At 33.9% G+C, this 24,858-nt stretch overlaps 2 protein-coding genes across 2 annotated transcripts in view; both read right to left on the minus strand.

The window, feature by feature from the left end:
• The window catches only part of LOC117119756 (aminopeptidase N-like), a 36,820-nt gene extending 25,051 nt beyond the window's left edge, over positions 1-11,769 (minus strand). The window contains exons 1-3 of the mRNA XM_033264627.1: positions 11,637-11,769; positions 1,279-1,470; positions 223-699 (exon numbers count right to left, since the gene is read on the minus strand). Coding sequence (XP_033120518.1) covers positions 223-699; positions 1,279-1,442 — 641 coding nt within the window. The 5' untranslated portion in view covers positions 1,443-1,470; positions 11,637-11,769. The remainder of the gene's footprint in view (positions 1-222; positions 700-1,278; positions 1,471-11,636) is intronic.
• A 2,875-nt stretch (positions 11,770-14,644) lies between these two features.
• LOC117119749 (sperm-associated antigen 17-like) overlaps positions 14,645-24,858 on the minus strand; it is a 31,002-nt gene continuing 20,788 nt past the window's right edge. Inside the window, exons 23-35 of the mRNA XM_033264617.1 lie at positions 24,624-24,814; positions 24,170-24,317; positions 22,615-23,681; positions 22,086-22,384; positions 21,400-21,629; positions 20,484-20,579; positions 20,170-20,319; positions 19,411-19,536; positions 18,524-18,723; positions 17,654-17,914; positions 16,467-16,611; positions 15,900-16,037; positions 14,645-15,711 (exon numbers count right to left, since the gene is read on the minus strand). Of these exons, the coding sequence (XP_033120508.1) occupies positions 15,677-15,711; positions 15,900-16,037; positions 16,467-16,611; positions 17,654-17,914; positions 18,524-18,723; positions 19,411-19,536; positions 20,170-20,319; positions 20,484-20,579; positions 21,400-21,629; positions 22,086-22,384; positions 22,615-23,681; positions 24,170-24,317; positions 24,624-24,814 (3,086 nt within the window). The 3' untranslated portion in view covers positions 14,645-15,676. The remainder of the gene's footprint in view (positions 15,712-15,899; positions 16,038-16,466; positions 16,612-17,653; positions 17,915-18,523; positions 18,724-19,410; positions 19,537-20,169; positions 20,320-20,483; positions 20,580-21,399; positions 21,630-22,085; positions 22,385-22,614; positions 23,682-24,169; positions 24,318-24,623; positions 24,815-24,858) is intronic.

Genomic DNA, 24,858 nt, shown 5'->3' on the forward strand with positions numbered 1-24,858 from the left:
AAACTTCCAAACTTCAAAAAACATTGGATGTAAATAAGTATTTTCCCTCTTTTGCTAAATTACTCACAATTCTTTTCTATTCTATCACACACATTCCTTAATAATCTGTTTTTATTTATCTGCCTGTTCTGCCATTCTTTCACTCTTTATATTCTTATTCTCTTTATTAATTTATCAAAACAAATAATGTGCATATATGGAACATAAAAAACTGGTCCTTACTTTTTCTCTTGTTGGCTAGTTGTGTATGAGCTTCTATAGTACCCATTGAGTGTGTCAGTTAAAGTGCCACTAAAATGCAAACTTAGGCTATATTGCATGTCAGCCGTCATTTCTTCAGCTAATTCTACAAGTAGATACTCATTAATCGGGTACATTTGGATGTCTACGATTGTAAGCATCCCACCGTTTGAGTCAGTAACCATCGCCGAGTTCCTATCAATCAGTAAATTCTTACTGTGTAGTAGAACATAATTTGTTTTCTTTTCACACATGAAGTTTATCGTTACAGATCCATTAAAGACAAACTGCTCCAAATCTGTTCTTACAAAGAGGTCATAGTGAGATGGGATCAAATCACGCGGCAGACGATAATAGTCCCAGATTGCTTGTCCGTTACCAACTGTTGTCTGTTGTGGTGAAGTCGTTCGTATGCTGGGCTTGGTTGCTGGTATGGTACCATCTATCGGTTCTTTATCACTGCAACCATTTCAAGACAATTAAATAAATTAATATTAATATAAATAAATAATAGGAATATAATAGTATATATTTTTTCATTCACACTACATTAAATTTGTACAGTGCATATGACTAATCGTTCAAATTCTAAGGAAAATGCAAGACACTGTCGCACACCCCATAAGCGTGTCTGACAACTTCTAATGGAGACCAGCAGCAGTGGCGTATCTAGGGGAGGGCACGCCCCCCCAAAAAAATTACTCGCCCTCTCCCAGTCGCCCCCCCCACCCCAAAAATCACGGTCAAGTAGTTAAAATTCACCTATTCACCATATTTGGGCAATTTTTAGCCATTTTTTAAAAGCTGCTTTTTTTTTGTTTTGACAAGAAAAAACATTAAGGGATCTCGGCCTCTCTGATGGGAATAAAGCACTTATCCCCCTTCCCACATACCCCTCAATAGTGCTGCCACTGTGGCAGAAGTGTTATGGCATAGTTTGTCATTAGGTCTAATGTTCAAATTCCGAGAGTGCTTTAAATTTATATATTTTTTCTAAACTTATTTTAAGAGATCATTGAATATATTTGCTGTACTCACCTGATATCACAATCCCTTGGTAGTAATCCACAGAGCAGTCCCACCAGTAGTATTAGACAACCACATCCAATGCAGATACCAATGGCAGCCTTGTAACTGATGAACACTAGACTCTTCTTTGGGTCTTGCCCACTCTGGAGACCATTGGCTGCCTTAGAAGACATTCGGGAACTTTTGATAGAAATATGTGAACTAGAAAACAAAGATTAAAATGTAGATCTTGGAAGATGAATGATAAGTGCATTTTGAGAAGGAAAAAAACTTAAAAAAAAGAAAAAAATGTTAATTTTAACGTTAGTTGTTGTCAAAAGAATACTTGAAAGTTGAGTGTAAATATGAGGAACAGCCTAAAAGGAAGCACCTTACCAGCTTTTTTATGGGTTGTACTGAAACCAGGAGCAACAAAGGAATCAAGGATACATTCGTCTACTCAGCATAGAGCGAATGTAATCAGTAACGTAATATTTTTTTTGAAAAGTAGTTTCAGACTGAATAGCAGAAAAAGTAAGTTCTGAATTGGATTTACTTTGCCACACAGGATCAGTGGAAAATGAATGACTCAGGTTTGTGCATGCATTCAACGGTGGAAAACAACAAAATTAATTCAAATTTGTATAGAAAACAGCAAGCACGGTACGATTTAGGGATGTGACGTAGAAGTAGTTCACTCTGTTGTCATCCCTACTGAATTTTTCGAATAAGTATTACTCAGAAATACAATATGCAATAAATTAATAAACCAAATCCAAACGTTGCTCCATTGACCCAATTAATATGACCAAAGAATTATAACTCATTCCATACATCAATTCCGTGTGGAAAACCTTAGTTGGGAACACATTGTCACGGAAACTGACATGGAATCGATAAAACATGGGATACCGTATCAGTCATGTTCAGGTTGGGACTCAATCCATCAAGCACATGTGTTTGTAAGCCTCTAGAGCAGGGGGAGCGAGTCAATACAGTAATTGGAATTCAAGAAGGCAAAAATAATATTTCAGAGACTCATTCAATCGATTTTAGAATATAATTTAAAAAAACTACAAAATATAAGCCTATCCACTATATTCAGTAACTTTCAGGCTCTGGAAGAAAACAGCTCTTTGATATGTTGTACTACTGATTTCTCTAAGACACAAAAAGGATATTTGAAGAAAAAAAAATTGGTAACGGTTAATGAGATACAGATTCTTGAATATTTAAAAGTTGGGAAAAAAGGGGCGTAACCACTGTTTTCCCCCACCATTTTCAATATTCAAAAATCTGTATCTCATTAAACCATTTCCAAGTTTTTCGTCAAATATGCTTTTGTGTCTTAGAAAAAATGAGGTACAGCACTTCAAAAATGAGATTCCTCCGGAATTTGACTTTAAAGATCTGGAAAAATGAGATTCCAGCAGCCAAGCCAGCCATGAAATTACACGACTGATGTATCAGGGGTGGCGGAATGGGTATGGCAGGCACGGTGGCCACCGTACTAATATTTTGACATGATTGTTTTCAAATATAGGCCTATTTGTTTATGTAATCCTAGATTTAATTGTATGTCACCTTCATCCTACTTAAAAAAGAAACACTCAGATTTCAACTTTTGCAACGTGAACATCGTTACCGATCTAATTTGTATTCTGACCAGACACAAAGCCGTACCCATGCCTTGTGTCTGGTGGCAATGCAAATTGACAGCAGTAGCACGTACCCATTTCCAGCTTGTGTGTGGCTGAAATGAAGATTGACAGCGCTCGCGTGTAACCCACCTTTACCTTGTGTCTCATTAAAATGAGCAAAATGTCTGTTCGCGTCAGTTCGATCAAAGGTACTAGTCTACTGGACAGTAAACGATGGCTGAGAATTTCATCCGAAGAAATCGTTCATTTTTTAGGCATGTCACACGTTTTTACCATATAAAATTTGATAGTCTGGACAGGGTTTAACGTAATGACAAAATTAATAATAACAATAATAATAATAATTAATGATTGGTATTATTAGGTAAATTTATCTATTATATATACTGTTGGATTATACAGGCTTACTTACTGCCTCACAAAAATGAGACGGTCTTGAATAGCTTGGTGGTTATAAGCTGCCCGCCTTCCAATCCAAGGGTCCTGGGTTCAAATCCTGTCAGATTCCAGGATTTTTTCACACTCCATACTTATTACAAGACTTAGTTTATGTAGAAAATCATGTCTATTTGTTTGTCATGTGAAGGGACTGTCACCTATACAATAGGACAGTGATTAAGTCACTATTGGAAATCCTTGGCCATGAGCCTAGAGTAATAAAATAAAAATATATATACAGAGAACAGAAGGCATTCCCAAAGCACAGGTGGGTAAAGTGCGCCCCAACAGTGATTTTTTTGCCGCCTGAGAAAATGAAATAAAAACCCTGTGCGCCTGCCAAACTGTTTTGATTAGAAAACACCTAGTTTTTTACCGTCCGCCACCGATCATCTGTAAAATTAATGTTAAAACCTAGAATAAAGTGGTATAAAGGCAGTGCATGAAGGTTTTTAGAAGCACAATGGAAACATCAAAGTTTGGGTGCAGCCCTCAGTGTTAAATCAAAATTTACTTTGGCCCTCCAACCGATTTTTATGCCACCCCTGCCCAAAAGTAACCTCATGATTTTTATGCCCACTCCTGCCCAAAAGTAACCTCATGACTGTAATCTAACAATATAGCCTTTTGATGTTATATAATTTTGAGATATCTGCAGTTATAAATAAAATACAGTTGAACTTGCCTAAGTCGAATCCAAAATTCCACTGAAAAATTGTTCGACTTAGATAAAATTTGACTTACAGATTGTTAATTTATAAAAAAAAAATACAACAGTTTCGCATGTAAAATAAGTTCGACTTAGAAATTATTCGTTCGACTTAAAAATTATTCGTTCGACTTAGAAATTATTCGTTCGACTTAGAAATTATTCGAGTTAGGCACAGTTGACTTTAGGCAAGTTAAACTGTATTTTTTAAAATGTATTTTCAACATTTTTGAGAGTTTTCAGTTGAATGAATCTTCATCTTCAACTTTGGAAACACTTTTCTGAAAATACATTGAGTATAGGTAAGCATGTTAACCATAGGCCAAATTTTGCGAATAACTTACCATTATTGTAAATTGAGTGCAGTATACTCTAAACTTTATAATCACAAATTTGAAATTCCAGACTATTAACATTGATTTTGGACTTTTTTTAAAGTTACACAGCTTCCAAATTTCAGGATCAGGCCTATAGATGTATATATCTATAAAACAATTTTTTTTAAATTTAAAATTGAAGAGCTGAATAATTGGTATGTCATAACATTAATAGAAATAAATGGTAATAATTAAAAAAATACTTATAAAAATGTAATGATAATTATAAAATGGCACAAAAATTATCATATGAGCAGATGGGTTCTGAAAATGAAAATCAAATGAAAAAAATATGTAATATTTTATGCGAAAACAAAAAGTTGAGAAAAGCGGAACATTGATATGAAACTAGGCTACTGGATATAGAAAGATGGGGATAAAGAACTAGGCCATATGAGACAAATGGGAGATTGTGGTAACAAAATTAGGATAAAAACTGATATCATGTCATCCTTATAGGATAGAAGCTTGCATTGATTTTAATATGTTACTACATCACGTTTAATATATCCATGTGTTTATTGAACTGAATGCATAATAAATACAAATGATGTTTTTGCCCTACCAAACATGTTATCGTATTGAATGCAGAGTACATTCCCAAATACTTGCAAAAAAATTCGTGCAAGTGATTCAGGTGGAAATCGAGCCCACGACCTCCAGATAACTAGCCTGGTGCCTTAATCACTACACCACCAAAAAACTGCCATCAGAATAAACAATTACTATACTTTTTGTATTTACTTTAGTATATATTTTTTTTTACTAAATTACAATTATAGTAATAATAGCAATAATAATAAAAAATATGTAATACTCATAATAACAGTATGGTACAAGGCATAATACTAAAAAATGATAATATAATAATTAAATACAGATACATGTAACTATATTCTTATAATCTTTGTATTGAATTTTATTCCAAGATGATAACTTCTTTGAATCTTGTATTACATGAGCAATTTATTGTTTTGTTTTTGAAAGGTTACAGTTAGATTTTAACCACAGTCAATATAACTTTAATTAGTTTGTTATTACACCATGGCTATAAGTTTCTTTGATGGTTTTTTTCTTTTTGCACATACCGTCACCAAACTTAAACAAACTAAAACAAATAATCAGTATTTGGCCAGTTCACATGGAATGTGGAATTCGTTTTCAATCAATGATATAAACTATGTTTACTTGCATAAAACTTTATTACTGTTATTCTGTTTGGTCTTAGCTTGTCTCTTGGAAATGTTAGTACAGTAGTTCAAATACCTAAAGAATGTCAGAACCTCAGGCAGACATATTGTACTATTAGCAACCTGTGGAGACCTGCAGGGCCTCAGCATTTTTTTCTTTATTAAATTGTCTTTTAATCCAGAAGCAATACTAATATGATACAATAATTGGTCAAAATATGGATAAACAAAACACATCCATGGATAATAAAAAAAAAAGAGGTACATTTACAAATTTGCAAAATTAAGGGGTTTTTAAAAAATGGGTATTTTAATTTAGAGGAACAATTGAACAAAAATAATGTTAAGAATAACAATAAGTACTATATTTAAGCTATAACAAACAGTGGGAACTTTACTAAGATTAGAAGCATAATTGACTAAGTGCTTTTTAATATTGTTGTTACATTCTCTTTTGTTATTTCTGTAGTGTGTTTTGGCAAAAGAAAATAAAACATTTTGAGAAAGAAAAAAAAGAAAGACACTAATTCACTATTAACAAAAGCATGGCGAAAATAACAGTGAATAGATATTCGATTAGTTTTATCACAGTTGTTATTCTAAGAATAAATAAATGCCCCATTCAGAGCCTCATTTGGAATAAACGCCCACTCGATTAAACGCCCCGGGAAGTATATAGATTTTTCCCCGAATATACACCCCCTTAAAGGACTGTAAGCAAAACTAATGGAAGCAACATCATTCGAAACACGTTCTAGTAGATTACATTTATTCTAACCTTGTTAGGCTCAATAAGTCTTTATGATCACGCTATAACACACTTTGGTGATAATTATGTGTTGCAGTTACACATTTACAGTGACATTAAGGGGCATTTATTTGAGTATATATACATAACCATTTTAAACGAAAAAAAAAAATAAATAAATGCCCCCTCAAAAACTCTTCTCAACAATATATGCCCCGGGGCGTTTATTCGAATACAGTATTTGATCCTTTAAAAAGTAAACATAACTGTGTTAAACTAAAAAATAAGTGAACCCTGTATGTTTCGTAGAGCGTGTTTAGATCAGCATCATTCACTTGAGGCAGAACCGGGGAAGAACTAGAAGTTACAGTAGTTTGTTATTATTTCCCCCATGAGGGTAAAATCAAGTACTCATTGTGTATGAATGAAAAGAAATTATGTTATTGAAAGAAACATGTTTTGTTTTGATTTACTTGGTTGGATGCTATTATTTAAAAAGGAAAATGGAGGACAATGGCTGACACAGATGTTAGAAATCACAAAACAGTATAAAGAAATCAAACTTAAACTATAATGAGGCAAACCAAATATCAATGGGCTGTGAGGCCTGGTTAGGGATGACAGACTAGGCAGCAGTTATGGACTATGAAGAAGCCTGTTCCTGCAATTAGAATTGATGACAACATACAAGATATAGGGAAATTTGAACATTAATCAATCAATAACTATTCATCATCATTATTACTATTATTATTAAATCATAATTATGACAAGCTTCTCTTACCAGTAGGTACTATTTTACAAGGCTATGTTGCTATTGTTAAACAATTTAAATTAAACTATAATAATAATAATAGTAATAATAATAATAATAATAATAAAATAATGTAAAAGTTTATGAAAATGCTATAAAGTATAACACAGACAAAAGGAAAATAAAAAAAAAACAATGAAGCAGAAACCCGGCATCAAACCATCAATCAACCAAACAGTTAATCAATCAATTAGTTAATCAATCAATTAGTCAATCATTAAAATGAAACTTATACTAATGCACTATTAAACAAAGTTTATATCTGAACTACTGCCAATGAGAGTCTCCTGTGTCTATATCACTATGCTAAACATTCTCTTTAGCTAAGCACAATTTTTAAGAATGCCAAGATACTTTACGTCTGGTAGATGGATAAATATCAGAGGGTGAACAGTAATGAGGGATGCAGACCTCTATCGCGTAGCAGGCTGTTTGCTATACAATCGGTTTTGTGAGCATACGAACACACTTACACACAGTAGGTGGTATCATGAATGGATGGGAGTCTCAAAATTGGGTTTAGGACCTCTTTTTTTTCCAATAAATTCATGTTTATCAGGGATAATCCATCCAGCTGAGAATATGAGTTGGAAGTACAGATGGAAGTGGGTGTACAGCCTTTTTTTCTTTTGGAAGTATAATTGCGTAAAAAATGTTTCTATATTATTATTATTATTATATTGATATTAGTCTTTGCACACTTTTTTTTTATCATCTTTTAATCATATTATAATACTTCATATATAATATATGTTCAATATGTTTTCATTTGTTTTTTGTTAATAATCACACTATTTTGTAACACATATTTGTTATCATAGTTCATTCTGCTTCTATCAAATATAATATATATTTTTTTAAATTTTGAGAATTAATGTTTTTTTTAGTATATTTTTGTTTTTTAAAACTACTGTACATTGTGATTTTACACATTTTAAGCTCTTATTCATTTGTATAAAAACAGATCTCATACTTTTCTTCTATACATTTGAAACATTTCTTTTATACAAAATAAAAATCCTGACCTAAACAATTAGATTAGGACTAAAGTTTGAGTAACTTCAGAATTACATTTAAATATGTTTAGCTCACTTATTGTAATTCTTTGCAGACTTAATTAAATAACTAGTAATCAATCTAAAAATTTTCATAGTAAAAATGGAAGTTATTTCTTATTTCATAATTGAAATTTTGAAGCATTTTTCCAGATTTTATAATACATACATAAAGGCTTGGAAAGTCATACATAGTTTATTTTATAATGCTTATGAATATTCTACATTAAAACGGTGCTTAATTTAATATGTGACATGGTTTGCATCACAATAGGTCTGTATTAATTATATTTGTCATCCATTGTCTATGTTAAGCAAGATGAATGCAGGTCACAAACTTTTATATAGTGGATTAAACTCACTTTTCTGTCTTTTCTGCCCACTCATTCAGTTTATTATATTTAGTAGAATTTCATTTTTATCGTCAATAAAGAAAAACAAAAAAAGGATAACATGCCAAGAAATCGAAATCAGTGAAGATAAAGATATAAAATTTATTACAATACGACTGTAATATTTAAATAAAATTATTGTAACTAAATGATGCACACTCACAATATAATTTATTCAATTTAAATTGGTGACAATCAAAGTAAATTGTATGCTTTTTCTATAAACAGTCACCCAATAAGGTGTTTCGTGTAACAGTATTTGTACTTTTAGGCTACACCATGAAGGTGCACTCAAAGAATGTGAACTCAGGGTCCAAGAAGAAACATCCCAAAACCTACCCCCTTAAGACCAAATTCTGGAACTGCAACTGTTCCTAACCAAAATCCAATTTCCATGCACTTTTCAGAACTTTCATATCAAAATGTCCTTAATTGTATTTTGCATATCCACACAATGACGTTATTTAGATTGTGATTACCACAAACAACCTTGACATTATTAAATACTGTATGCATTTCTACAGTTTATAATAAAGTACAGTGTCGCCTCCAAAACATCTAAAAATCTGAACTTCTTACAACCAAACATTAACATTAGCACATATGCTTATACATTTTTTTAAAACATCTGTTGCTCTTGTCTATTTGCATAATGTTTAATCTATGGTTAATCTTTAGTGTATGTTACTTTCAGCACCTGTTCAATATCCCTGCTAATGTAGGTTATATTAACTTACTAGAATAGCTAAAACCTATTAATTGATAAAAAAAAAAACACGATATTAATTATTCACTATGAAATCAATGATAAATACACAATTTGTGGTATTTAACTATATATCGTTGCTTTGGGTGACTGACTTCACTAATCCTGGATCTATTTAATAAGCCTGGTCGATTCTGTGATTAAAGTTTTATAGAGCATTTTTAAATCTTCCCAAAAGTAAATATCATCAAATGTAAAATACTCTGCTATAAATTATATACATTTTACTTATATTTTTATATATTATTTTGATATCTTGAGCATCAAATAGCTCTTACCACAATTTTAAAACCCATTCAATATAAATAAACATATCTTGTATTTTGTAATATTATGCTCTGGTTGAACATTATGCAGCAAAGAAGCTCTTTGAAAAAATAAGCACCCACCAGCTGCAGAGATTTTATATATGACCTATGGCAAAAAACAGTATATATTTAGGCTTAATACCTGGATGTTTCTTTCAAACGAAATTCAAAATGTCAACTAAATGCAGTACACTGTGTAGCGGCGTCACAGAATTTGTGGGGCCCTGGCATTGACTGCTGTTTGGGGCCCCTAATAAATGAGTGAGGCAAGCACTAAGTTTGCGAGCGGAGCGAGCAAACAGACGCTGGGGCCAGGGGGATGCATGGGGCCCCGGTTGGAGTCCAGGGGTGAAGGCCCCTGATGGAGGTCCAAGGGGGCTTTCGCGCTCAGAGCTTTTCATTTATGAACTGTTAACTTAGTTAACAGAAAACAAAAAGTAGTCCATGACTGATTAAATATTTCAGACAATTATCTTATGACAAAACCAACATAGATTGGACCTACATAGGTCAAATTTCGTAACTGGTATAGGCCTACAGTAGGCCTATGTACTCTATATAGGGATAAATAGGGATAAATAAATACAGAGAATATTTTAGTGAGAAACAAAACATGTTTATTTTTCCCGTACTGTGTTCTTGTTTTTGTTCTTTTTTTATGCTGTAGAATTTTAATATTGTTATTGTTTAACTGTTTGTGTACTGTTTTACTGTATGAAATTGTATTTTAACATGGCCCGAGGGAAGAACGGCCATTAGCTGAATCTGGGACACACGTGTATAGATAAAGTTTATTATTATTGTTATTATTATTATTATTATTATTATTATTATTTTCATAACATATATACATGTGCAAAGCAGATTGATCACAAAATCAGAAACAAATGTCAAACATCAGAACCCAGCTTTTGTTAGGCGTATTCGACAGGTCCTTTTCCGAGGAGCTTGGAGTGTGCTCATTAAGCTCGTTAAAAAACAGCGAGGAGTTTGAGCCACTCTTGTGAGGAGTTTGTGCTGCTCATGTGACCAGTTCAAAACAGACCAGTTAAATACGCCTATTGTTTAAAACTGTAAGTCCCATTGAATGAAAATAGGTTATTATGCCCCCCATCAGCACCCGAGCGTGACACCACTGAAACTGTGATAAGTTCTAATCTACAAAATGAAAATATAACAAGCTACAGTATATTGAAACTCATTGATGAAGTTGGATATTTTTGGTGTTTCATCACAGAATTGCATAATTGGTCAAAATAACATGGGTGTATAGGATTAAGAGGGCAGGGGGGGGGGGAATTGGTTTCACTAAGTGGGTGTTGAAATACAAAAAATGGCCATTCATTTTTCATTGGAATTGGGATTTATTTCCACATTCTCAGTTTCGCACCCCTAAATGCGAAAACTAGCCCAATGATCCCTGATATAATTAAGACCCATACAAACATAATCCACACCAAATTCCTTGATACAAATAACAGATAAATTAAAAATGCTGAAGTTACAAATTCATATCATTATGATTATTATCATTATTAACCTAGGCCTGGGCTAGGCCTCTGGCTTAGGCCTATTATTTATTAATATTTTAGTATAGGCCCCTAGGCCTACCTATTTTTTATCAACTTTCAATATTCTCTTTAATGTTTTTTTTTATTAAGTTTGACATTTTTGTTGAATCACTCCTGAAAAACTCATTAAAAATTTCCATTAAATATTTTCTAGCCTAATAATTATATTTTTAGAAGATAAAAAGACACGATACGAAGACACGATTTTGCTAGCTACCTAGCAAAAAAGTACCGTAGGTAGGCTTCAAGTTAAGAGCTTTGTGGTAGTATGCTGGTGAGGCCTAAATAGGGCCTACCGTACTACTCTAGCGCCTAAATTAAATATACACTTTTAAAAAAATATCACAAATCATACATACCTTTAAAAAGCAATGTATACTTATTAATAAGATATACCGTCTTTGATATGGAAGCTAAAGAACAGCAGGATAAGTTTAGACCACATTCAACCACGCACACACAAACGCATCCAGGCACCGACAACAGAAGTGCGTAAACAAATGAAAGTTTTGACTTTTATAAGCAACTAAATATTGACGCATGATGGCGCTATTATAATAACTTTTGGGGAGGCGCGTGATCCAAACCAATAATTTTCCAACTTGGTAGTAAAAATCTCTACAGTATATTGTATTTCTTTGCATACCGATGCAAGCTGTGTAGCAGTCTCATTATTCTTTGTACCCTTACTGTCTATCGATTATTCCTTGTCTTTTTTTGGTTTGTTATGCCAGTATCCGCAATACATGTGATCCTGGCCCGGTAGCAGTATTATATTCAAGTTTTATTTCATATTATTATATAACACAGTGTTTGTGTAACGCACCACTTTTCCAAAGACCCACATAACAATCTTCTACCTCTTAACAACACAAAGTTAACCCGGCTAATTGGAGACCAACCCAAACTTTCCTAAAGGTGGTGTCGAATTCAAGGATCGGAGAGCGGACTGTAGTAGAATAGTAGCGGATTTTCCTCGATTTTCTATTGTTCTGCTACATTTTTAATTCGAAATACTATCTAATGACAGCCGTCGGAACCGCACCGACCGCACCGGGTTTTCTCAATTGCAAGTCTCCCTCCATACCACCAATTAAAAATCCCTTTTGGAACCAGGGTTTTAGTGGTTTTTAGCACCTTTGGTCTCTAATTTGAATCCATATAATTAAAGACAGTGGCTTTATAAAAGCAGGCATACATCTTTAAATATCTCTATTTAGAGGGAAATTAAGAAAAGATATAGTAAAATGATTGTTAGAATGGATGTAAGCCTACAGTTACTGTATGCTGTTATTATTATTTAATGCTTAAACTATTCACACATCAAGTCCTAGTGTGCCCCTACCTAACCATTACAATATTACTAACAGCACAGTCCATTCAATATAGAGCACTGATACACAAAACATCATCTTAAGTATGTCTATCATCATATTTTTTTTTAATGCATTAAAATCGTTATAGGCCTATATTTTTATATATCAGAAATAATGTATTTATTGAATGAAGGAAACATTTTTAGTTGGGTCTGCCAAAACCATGATATTATACATTACGGTTGAATTTTTCTTCCAAGTGTTTTAGGATGATTACTGCATCCCACACGAAACTTGCGCTCCATTTAATGAGAGAAAAACAATTTCAATTCAATGTCCTACTAAAACCATTGGCATTCAATACGTAGCATTGTACACAGAACGTAGGCTACTGATGTATGTTTATGTCTGTAGTGTGTAAAAAGACTAAAACCACTATACATAGTAGAAATTTTTAGTTTGGTCTGCCAAAACCATGGTCTTTTGGTGTCTAATAGAATCCCTATAATTAAAGACCGGCACTCAACAAGGGTCCCAATTTGGAAGAATCCACATCCGGGAGATCTGTTTAAATGAGTTTTCTTATGACATTTTTGCTGTGCATGGTGACAACCAATAATGATTGGCATTAATGGATATTACAGTATAAAAACTTGATAAAGCATGCAAATGTCATCATGAAATTGTGTAGATCGTTTATTTCGGGAGATTCGTGCTTGCTCGCAGGCCAGAATGTGGGAGTCCTTCCAGCCAGTTTCCAGGAGACTCCATTCCAGGACTCTACGGGAGACTTGGAACTCATGGGTACTAAATGTGGTATTTAGATTTATTTTAGTACTTATTGTAATGAATATACACCACTATATTATGTGGATTTAATGTTCGTATCTTTTTAATGTTGTATAGACCTATATATATTTTTTAATCCATCATGAGCTTGTTTTGTATTGTACATTACAACTTTATTGACAATCCTTAACTTTAATATTTAAGATTGATTTTGAAAATGTTTAGAGGTATAATATAACAAATAACTATTATAAAATTTTGGCAAATGTGTAATGGTCAAGCTAGCACTGATTAGGCCTATTCCAATTAAAATTTAAACACTTAAATTAAAAGTGAAGATATTATTTTTTTAAAATTATGCATATATGTGCTATTTCCCGGCTGGGGAGCCATTTTTTTCAACCATGGTGAAAAAAAAATGTGAAAAAAAATGTGTTACACCCCACCACCCACCCACACTTATCAAAATGGCCGGACCACTTGCAAAATGCTTCCGACGGCTATGATTATGACAAATTCATCCATATTTATATTTGTACAGAACAACAAATTGATTAAGAAGATTTGATTGATAAAACATTTTATTATTGTTTCTCTTGTTTATTAGATATTTAGAAGTTATCTTTTATAGAATGTGTATTTTTTTTTACAGATCCTCGATGCTAATGTCTGTGGCTTACGAGAAGACTGCATTAATATTTAAATTACATGGAATAGAAATTCCGAGAAAATAGGTCTAAAAGATACTAAATGCAATGGAAACGTTTGCTATCTGGTTGTTAGATTCTCTGCCTCAGGTACTCGATTTTGTGGAAATCTTACCTTTTACAATAGTTGTATTTTACTAGAAAACTATGACCAAGAAAGAAATGGATGGTGGAGTGCATTAAGTAAAACAGATGAAGGGACCTAGAGGCGATAGCGGATTGTAAAGGATTGAGAATGATAGTTAAACCATGGGAATGATGGTTAAACGTTATCAATTTTCAATGAATACTGTATTTGGCAACGTTTTTAACGGTGTTTTATAAACGTTTGTTTATTACAAACGTTGTTATATCATTGATATTAAGTGTTTTCACAACATACAGTATTCCAAAAAGTGATGTGAACCTTATAATAACTTGTTTTTCTACTACATGGTTGAAACATAGTTCTTTTGATGAAATGTCTGAAATGTCTTCTCAGACTTTTAAGATGACTCTTCTAACCATATGTAAACAATGAGAACTACATAAAAAATAGCAAATCAGCCACTGAACTTTGTTATATATTGCTTTAATGATTTTAACCTTGTCACAAAAAAGTACATTGTATTAAAGTTTCATACAAAGTATTGTATATCAATAAATCTATTGTTATAATACAGATTAGATTACTACTGTATATACAAATCCACTGCAATTTGTATGCCACATCAAAAAGAAATATTATTAACTTATGTTTTGTCTATTTAAATATTAATACAGAAATCACAATACATTGTGTATTACAATATCTATCTTTCAGTGAAGCAGGACACTCACTGAGCCCAGTCATCGGCCAATGTGGATTCTATGGAGGACGTAACGCAATGACACATGAGCAATGGATTGTTTTTAATTAAGATCCCTTCAGACTGCTACCGGAAATCAGCAGACGCTGTTGCATCATTTAATGAAGGTCGCAGGGAGTGGAGTTGGAATCATCATTAGAAGGGCGTACGACGTTGTACGATGCAGCAAGTGCCCGGCTTAATAGTCGTTAAACACCATCTGTTTGGCACAGTGGGAAACGGTTTGGTTTCCCAGCCTTGAGGTCATGGTTTCAATGCCTAAATGTGCATTTCGCTTGTGTCCTTGAGCAAGGCACACTATCTGCATTGCTTCTCTCCACCCAGGAGTATAAATGGGTACCTCGTGGAGTTGCCTGCTCCTGCACTGATTACCAACAGCAACACTTAAAACATGTGGACCCAATGACCAGGGAAAAGAACTGCACTTAAGAGGTGCATTATACCCATACCAGTACCAGATTGGAAAACAAAAGTTGAGCATTTTGTTGGAAGCGGTTGGCGAAAGGGTTGCAGCCTGATACAGATACAATTATAGGATGCTAAGGATTAAAGGAATTTATTATAATCGTTATATTATATTACATTACAGTGTATACCTACAAAATACAAGGCGATCAGGAATATTTACAATTATTGCATCAATAATACAATTTATACACCAATCATCTGGAAAATGCTTAAGGTAACTTTTGAGGCATTGACTGGGAAAGCTGCGAAGCTGGAATATAGAAGATCCTGTCTACTGAACAAGTTGGCTGTCAAATTCAGTGGATTCTGTTGAAAAATTGAAATAATTTGTTTTCAGGAAACATCAAAATACTGGCAAAAAAGTATTATAATATTGCTTGGTGTACAATTAGCATATTTTAGCTAATTTTAAAAATGTTTATCATTGATCAAAACTGTATTTTATTATGTTTAGTGCAAAATTAGGAATAGTATTCAAATTTAATATATCTTACCCTGAGAGCGATCTTTGCGTGGTCTGATGACACCATCCCGTGAGGGCGGTCTTGCAGAAACTAACCGAACTCCAGGACTGACTGAAATGTTACCATGAATACGACATTGTTCATCATAAACATGAGCAGTCAAAATATGTGCTATGCATTAAGGAAAACATAAAATTTACATATATACTTAAAAATTACAATTGTGTAGAAGTAAAGTAGTAGTTTTTTTTTTGTATTAGCTATAATGCAAATTTTTGTCAAATGTTATTACATATAAAAGTAGCTGAAAGTTTGGTTTCACAATATAAAAAAAAATATAACAATACAAAAAAAAAGTTACAAGATGAAACAATAAAAATAATCAACATTTATAAGTTCTGCCAAACCAACCTTGTAATAGATATGCCTAAAATGGATTTAAAACTTTTAGAATTAAATAGTTGTTCACAATATAAAAAAAATATGATTATGATTTATGTCAGTGATCCAACAATTTTTTTATGGTGTGAGTTTTCCTGAATATGATTCATTTGATATTAAAAATTAAAGTACAAAACTAAGACTTTGAAAGGATATCTGCTGTTACTGGTAGGAAGAGCGTGTCAACCTCTGTTGAAATCTCCACATGATGACCTATAGATCCTTGACCGCTACCACCTTTGACCCCTACAGCTATGGCATACAGTTCCAATTGTAATGTTACATTCATTCCAGCAGCAACCTTTAAAATAAGAGAAAAAATTAAATCCAGGGCACAAAGTTTAATTGATAACAATACTTAGTAGAAACAAAATACGGACTCTAAATTAGCAGGAGGTTATTTCCCCCTGAGAACTTTATTTCTCGCAGAAATGCAGGTGACCATGCTGATTTCTGGGGGAATCCCATGACCTGTGGGAAACTTAGGACCCCTGCTAATCACATCGCAATCAACATTTTTCAACCTGGGAACATAGGAATAGTGGATGGTCGCCAAAAACAATATGTGACCAGTTCTGGCTAAACCCTCCATTTGTCACAATTTCCAATTTCACACAAGCACCCAAAACATTTGAGAATGAGAATTTTAAACATTTTCAGGTTTTTGCATTTTATAAAAGGAGATATTATTGAAAAACATTTCTGCAAAATATGAATCACTAAACTGAGACTAAAAAGTACATTAAAATTATTTTGAATATACAAATCTTAATAATAAACTACTGATTTTGGAATCTTTGGAAGCTGTTTTCTTAAAACCTACATGGCTGATATCCAAAGAAAAAAATATTCATAACTTTGCTAATACTCAACCAATTTCCATCAAATAAACACTGTTTTAAAGATGAATTCATGCAGAACATAAAAATACCACAAACCCAATTTTGATAATATATGATCCTGACCTGGGACCTTTGAGAAAGAAATACTGTGCTGGAAACTCATGGGTGTGTTATAACATCATCATGCCCATATATGGGTGTGATATGACATCATCATGCTCATACATGAGTGTGTTATGACATTATCATGCCCATATATGGGTGTGATATGACATCATCATGCTCATACATGAGTGTGTTGTGACATTATCATGCCCATATATGGGTGTGATATGACATCATCATGTTCATACATGAGTGTGTTATGACATTATCATGCCCAAATATGGGTGTGATATGACATTATCATGCCCATATATAGCCAAATCACAGACATTTGTCTCATAAAACTTGTAAGTATTATTTTTATTACTACAACGAAAGAAAAAAAGTGATAAATACCGGTCCTGATTTGTAGATGACATTTAGTCCAGTAGATGGTGGTGGTTGTTTAACCTTAAAGCGACAGCTGTCCACTCCAATATTTTTCAGCAGTACATTAAATGTATAAGTACAACCTTCACGCACTACACCAAAGTTGACTTGTCCCGGGTACAGTTCAAAGCCTCGGATCTTGTTCAGGTCGGAAAAACCTTTCATCTTTGCCCCTGCAATTGAGGAGTTGAAAGTCTTGTTGCGCACAGGGTCTTCCACCTCTTGAAACTATGAAGTGAAAAAAATGAGTTGAATCAAAAATATTCATCCACAATTCTATTGGATACATTATTCTAAGGGCAACCTCTTCTTTTTAGAGTCAAAGCGGTGGTGTCTGATATTTTTGTTTTAAAATGCTCGACCATAGACACTGGTACATGGAATAAAAAAAAAAATTAGCTTGTTCCAGAGTAGTACATGCTCCCTGTCTCCTTATCTTTTCTTCTCTTTTTTTCTTGGGGAGTGCCCCTAGCCCCTGAGGCCCCTTTGGATCCACCCGTCACTAAAACGGAATCACTCATGCATGACCGTCCCACCGGACATCCTACGTTCTCTGAATATGTAGATTTGGCCAAATTGCTTCCTAGAATCCACACGGCATGGAGAACTTAACATGCTTGTGTCCACAGATGAATTTTACAGACATCATTATGTTTTGCGGTTATTATCTATCTCTCTTAACCCAGAAATACGATTACGTGTTACTACACATACTCCCAGGGAAGCGGTGAAATGTCACATTGTATATGATTTACTCAAGAACATTGAGACTATGGTGCAGTGCAAAATCTAACAAATATACAAATAAATTGTGAAAAGTTGTAATACTATACATACCTTTTGGTTAGGTAAGGCACCAGGCTTCTGTCCTAGTATGGAGCTTGGTAAGTTCACCTTGTCTTTCCTGGGTTCACCGTTTACGTCAACGACCAGACTTCTGGTAAATATGAGATTTTCTCTAGCTGAAGGGAAATCCTCTACAATTTCATGTTGATAGTTGTCTGATAGTTTGGTTGTTTCTTGTGTCACGGTGGGTTCTTTAAAAAACAAAAACCAAAGACAAATTTATAAATCTGAGAAAAACAAACTTAAACTTAATATTTATCTTGTTAATGTTTGTGAGGGACTCACAAACCTTAACAAGTTTCCAGTCTAAAGGTCAATGTAAATCAAGGTGAATCAAGAAAACATTTAATAAAACATTAAGCAAAGGAATTATGTATAAATAAATAAGAATGAATAAATGACTTAAAGAAAGAATGAATGAATGAATAAATGAATGAATGAATAAATGAATGAATGAATAAATGAATACATGACTGAATAAGTGAATGAATGAATGAATGAATGAATAAATAAATGAATGAATGAATGAATAACTGAATGAATGACTGAATAAATGAATACATGACTGAATAAATGAATGAAGGAACGAAGGAATGAATGAATGAATGAATGAATGAATGAATGAATGAATGAATGAAGAATGAATGGATATATGAATAATAGGAATAGATGGATGTATGATTGAATGAATGAACAATAAAATATATGAATGCATACATGAATGGATAAACAAATGAACAAATGAATAAATGTATGTATGAATGAATGTAAAAATATGATTGACTTGACTGACTGCCTGAATGAATGAAAGAAAGGATGAATAAATAAATAAATACATAAATGAATATTTGCATAAATAAATGAATGAGTGCACATACGGTTTATATCAACATCTAAGCCTTCCTCATTGTGTTCTGGGATAGTGGAAGCATGGAGGGGGATGGATGTATGGCTAGATGGCGTATCGCTTGTCATATCTTGATTGCCTGCTGGTGTTGGATTGCCTACGGATAGATAGATGAAACAAGTTCAATAAATAAGAGTAAACATAAAAAAGAAATAACTTAGAGCCTACCGTCCGTTTAAGAAAGATGTCATTACTGAGAAAATTATTGGAATTTACACCCAAGATTGTTAAAATTATGTAAAATTATTAACAATAGTCAATTTGGTCACAATTTACTGAAGACATTTTTCAAGGGACAGAATGTAAGACAAATAATAATCTTAATCAACTCTACAATCTGTGACTTGTTAAAATTAATTGCTGATGTATTCTTAAATTGAATCAAAATTGTGTTTAACAGCAATTCTTTGGGGAAAATCCTCTTGACATCAGACTATAATCAGTGACAGATAAGTGGTTACTCCACAATATGTGTTAAGGAGCTGATAACAGTTCAAACCTTACGTACGTTCTATGACAATCATCAATTAAAATTCTTTAATGCAATGTGTTAGCAAGCGATAACGAAAGTTAATAACAAACAGAATGCTTCCAGAAAACTTATGACTGTTTGTCTGCGTTGAATTAAAATTTCTATGTCAATGAAAATATGGGAACACTCCATTAGATGATTTTTGTCTGTAACATCCCCAAAGGAGGAATTCTTCTATACTCAGCTTTAGATACTTACCAGGTCTGACAAGTCCTTGAGTTTGTGATGCGTGTGCGGGAGTTGGGTTAGTTGGCCTCAATGGCGTGGGTGTCCCTTGTCCGGTAGCATGACCTGGGGTTGGGTTTGTCGGCCTAACATCTGATGGACTAGATACAACTACATTGGTAACTAGAAGAAAAGAAATGGTTTAATAAGAAAGTTGATTAATCTTAACATAAGTTTAAATTCACCAATTATAACATAAAACATTATTCGTTACAACTAATGGAATAAACTCCTATAAAGAAAAATACTATCTAGCTTATGGCATCAAGATCTTAAAGAAGTTTTACCTTGAGTGCTCGGGGATGGCGAGCTGTCTGTCTGAGCTGTTGCAGCTGCCTTCAGGGAAGTTGCTGCTGACACACCATCAGAGACGTTGATACTGACTGATAAAATGAGTGCACATTAATTGACTTAATTACCTTAATATACAGTACATACTCTTTCACTCTCCAAATAATGTTATTCATGTCATTCAACTTTATGCATGCCATTATCATATATTTGATGTGCATTACTTTATTCTATTATATTATTATTTATATTTATAACACACCTAAATAGATCTTTGTCATGTAATTGGTGGATTTTGTATGACGTGACATTGGTTTTCTATTAACCCCATTTCAAGACTCATCATTGAAATTTAGTTCCACCGTACATTTTGACTTCCATCTGTTTTTGTCCATTGCATGGTGCCTAGGAAACGAAGACTTTTTCCGGAAGGTTGAATCCATAAAATGGCTGACATGACTTCAACCTAATAAAATCCTTGTGATTGGGTAAAAATATGCCGAACTGGACTGTTCCATTTAGAAAAAGGGTAGATTTTTAAAATAAAATATCAAACGACAAGAATCTCCATGCAGAAAAAAGGTAGAGCTTTTTCATAAAATATTAAATGACAAGATCTATTTTAGGTGTGTTATGAAACAAATAACGAATGTTTTTAATTTGCGCAATGGAAAGAATATTTTCATCCCTTGAAATGTTGACTGTTCTATTCAACTCGGCTCCACCTTGTCGAATGGAACAGTCTGTCAATCTTTCAACGAATGAAAATATTCTTCCCATTGCGCTCACTAACTTTCATTATTTGTATAATATATATACACCATTGTCAGCGGCGTCGTATATATTGTCATCATCACCAACACGTCAACATTTGGCTTAGATAGCTTCATAATGCATACAAAATCCACTAACCTTGCTGGGTTTCTCCAGGAGAGTCAGTGGGAGTATTAGGCAGGCTGTCAGCTGGTAATATCACTGAGGGCTTGGTGGGCTTTTTGGGTTTGGCTAGATCATTGCTGAGAGCCGTCATGTCAGGGTGGTTCGATGCCAGAAAACTTTTACCCAAATCCCAACTAAAGTAAGGCGGAACCTCTCTGTTTTTTAAAGCATTAAGGCAGTTTTTCTCCTCTTCTAATTCAGTCCTAGAAAACAGTTTAATTTAGTTGTTGATTATAAGGTGTAGTACTCGCATCATCATTAATTAATCATTAATACTACTAATAAATACTAAGAATGATATATACAAATAACGAAAATTTGATGAGCAATTAGTTTCCCGTAGTGGATCAATAAAATGTCTTATCTTCATATCTTATCTTTAGTACACAATTGCACACGTAAACAGAACAGAAAACTATGTCACTAACTTCACAACACTATGTTACCCTCGAGTGCCTCCTCAGCTATGCTAAAGTTTGCATGGATTTTTCAACTGACGCACTTTATAGCTTAACTTTACATTATTGTATCTTTATTTTTGCGCTGTTAAAAATTGCAGCATAGTACTCTTAAGATAATAAACTACTGTGGTATAAATAACAACACACTTTATTACATGCAATTAGGTACAAAGGGTGATTATTTTATTCTATACTTACCGAATTTTCTGCCAATCTTCATTGGAATATCTAGCAGTTGATCTTGGCTGCGGGGGTGGGGATGGTGGTGCTGTCACCTTCTCATACACCCCAACAATGTCACTCTCAGATTTCAGGTCTCTTAGACCTGAGCCAAATCCTTGGTCAGCTGGTAATTGGATCATTGAGGTTGGTTTGGTTGCTGCTTCAACTTTGGGTTGAGAGGCGCTCTCTGATGTACAAGATTGAGGTAAAGCCTCGGATGTCATAGTGGGTGTCTGTAACTGGTTTTTGTCTTTGTTTTCTCCTTCGTCGTCAACCTACAAAGAACATCAAACACTCACTTGAAATTGTAGTTAGAGAAAAGCTCTTTCAAGCTTCAGTGTCCATAAAGTCTGGGTTTGATGACAGGGGCCACCCTCAAATAGCTGCATATCGGTGCATTACACTCGTTTAAACACACAAAACTAGCAGAATAAATTTCTCCCCTTTCTATACACTTTTTCATTAATTACAGTTACAGCATCTTAAGTCTTACTTATGTCATTACCTCTGCAAGAATTTGTGCCAATAGATCTCCAGCTTGGACTTTCTCTTTTGCATCCCTTGGATCATAAATTTCTTGTGCCTTCCATGCTTCTTGTTTCTCTTTGATGTGCTCTGCATATGCTCTCAGACCATCTTTCATCTGAGCACGAATATCAGCTGTAATACTTGCATACTGAATCAACTGACGAACCTCAAGCGCCTTTGGGCACTTCGGTGGTGGTATTGTTTTTGGTGGACGGTGAACAGACCCAATAGCAACACCTTTACCTACATTTGTACCAAACTTAGGTCCAGGTGTTTTACCTTCCCACGCTGGTAAAGTTTTGAAATCTCTGGAACGCAGGTTACGTGGGATGATGTTTGGTTCGTCGAGCTGCATCAGCCACGTTTTGCAAATGTTCTCGGTGTACGGACGCATAATAGTGATACCTGTCATGCCTGGATGATCAGGTAGAGGATCACCGAGGATAGCAGAAGTTGGATCGCATTCTGCGTTTGACAAATAGTCCATGACGTTACGATGCCGAAGCAGCTCCATCCCACTACCATCGCTCTTGATGATAAAGAATCGGGGTGGATGTTCGTTGAATTGTTCCATTTCTTCTATCAAGATTTTGTTCGACTTTTCTTGACCTTCTTTCTCATCAATGAATTCTTCTGCTTCTGCATTGCCACCGGCATCCTCTTTTGCAGGTCTCGGCCGCACAAACACATCCACCTCACCCGTATTCATTACTGTGAAGAAGTTACCATTACCATCCCTCAGTTCCAAAATCTTCTCATCACTGTGTCGCATCATGTACACGCTCGGTGTTGTCAGATTCTCCACAATATTCAGATTATCTGGCTTTGGTAAATACGCACACATTCCATCCGAATCTATGGTCATTCGTGAACCCTCGTGATGCAGGACTTCGTAAGATCCATCGGGCATGGTTATAACCTGTGTTCCGTTTGGGAATACAGTTGTGGCAATACTGTCCTCACAGTTCATTATTACAGTGGCAAATCCCACGCATTCAACTTTGACGTGCTGCACATCATGGATTACAGGATGTTGCACTTCACCTGAAAAAATAAAACAATTTAGATGTTGATATTAGAAAGCTTGACAAAGCATTGGCATTAATTCAATATTTCTTAATGATATGATAAAACTTTATTGTTATAACAGTATTCAATACAAGCCATGTGATACAGTGGGAGATGTGATTTTTTATCTGGTTTTTTTTTTTTTAATTTATAAACATTTGATATACCACCTGGGGACATACATGAATAAATATTCACAATTTGTGTTTAGGGTAAAAAAACATACACAATAAAATTCATGGCTGTAGATATTTTTTCCAACAACCTTCAGAAAATCCAAGGTAATGAATGGTGGAGCTGGCTTTAACTTCAGTCTTGCTGTCTTAAAGCCTACAGCATGTCGGAAGAATATCCAGTGAAAATTCCTTCTCGTTTTGGAAGGACTCGGATGAGTAATATATAGCAGGCAATTTTTATCTTTTTAAAGAAAACTAAATATATCCAAGTATATTTGGTAAACATACCCGTTTCTGCTTGGTCTGAGGACATCTCATCCCTAGCTTCTATCTTGGTGTAAAATGTTGTGATTCTTGTCCCTTCACTATGATCCACTATCCTGGTGCCATCTGGACGGTCAACGGTTACTACTCGGTCCTCCCTTGTTGTCATAACCTAACACATTAAAATTTTATTTCATTAACATTAACAGTAAATTAATTCAAAAAAGTTTATCACTTACAATGCACTTTTGTATGAAGCAAATCACAGCAATTATAATAGTTCATATTATTGTCAAATATACTTTGTATATATTGAAACATAAATAATACACTTATTGTATTTTCATGTGGATATCTTATTATATGAAGGTTGTGATATAGCACTTTAAGTCTAGTTAAGTGAGAATTTCAATTTTGTAATTAAAAAAAAAATGTTGTTTTTATTTTATATTTTACATTTATAAATGAGTTTTATCACCTCCTTTGTCATGGGGTCTGTTGCAGAATAAAGCATCAATGGTGGAACTTCAAACACACTGCCATCTCCCTTGGTTCCAAGTCGATCACCAGAGGGCGCTGTTGTTATCCATTCAGTTGGTTTCTGTGGCTCCTCTTGCAATTCTTCAGTTATTTGTGACATGCCTTTAGCTGCCGTTGCTTTCACACTGCCTGTATGTTGGCAATTAGAAATACATTAATTATACAAGATTTCA

Source organism: Anneissia japonica, unplaced genomic scaffold (assembly GCF_011630105.1).
Source record: "Anneissia japonica isolate Jap-2015-1 unplaced genomic scaffold, ASM1163010v1 scaffold11151_len745516_cov174, whole genome shotgun sequence".
In the NCBI taxonomy this organism is placed as follows: domain Eukaryota; kingdom Metazoa; phylum Echinodermata; class Crinoidea; order Comatulida; family Comatulidae; genus Anneissia; species Anneissia japonica.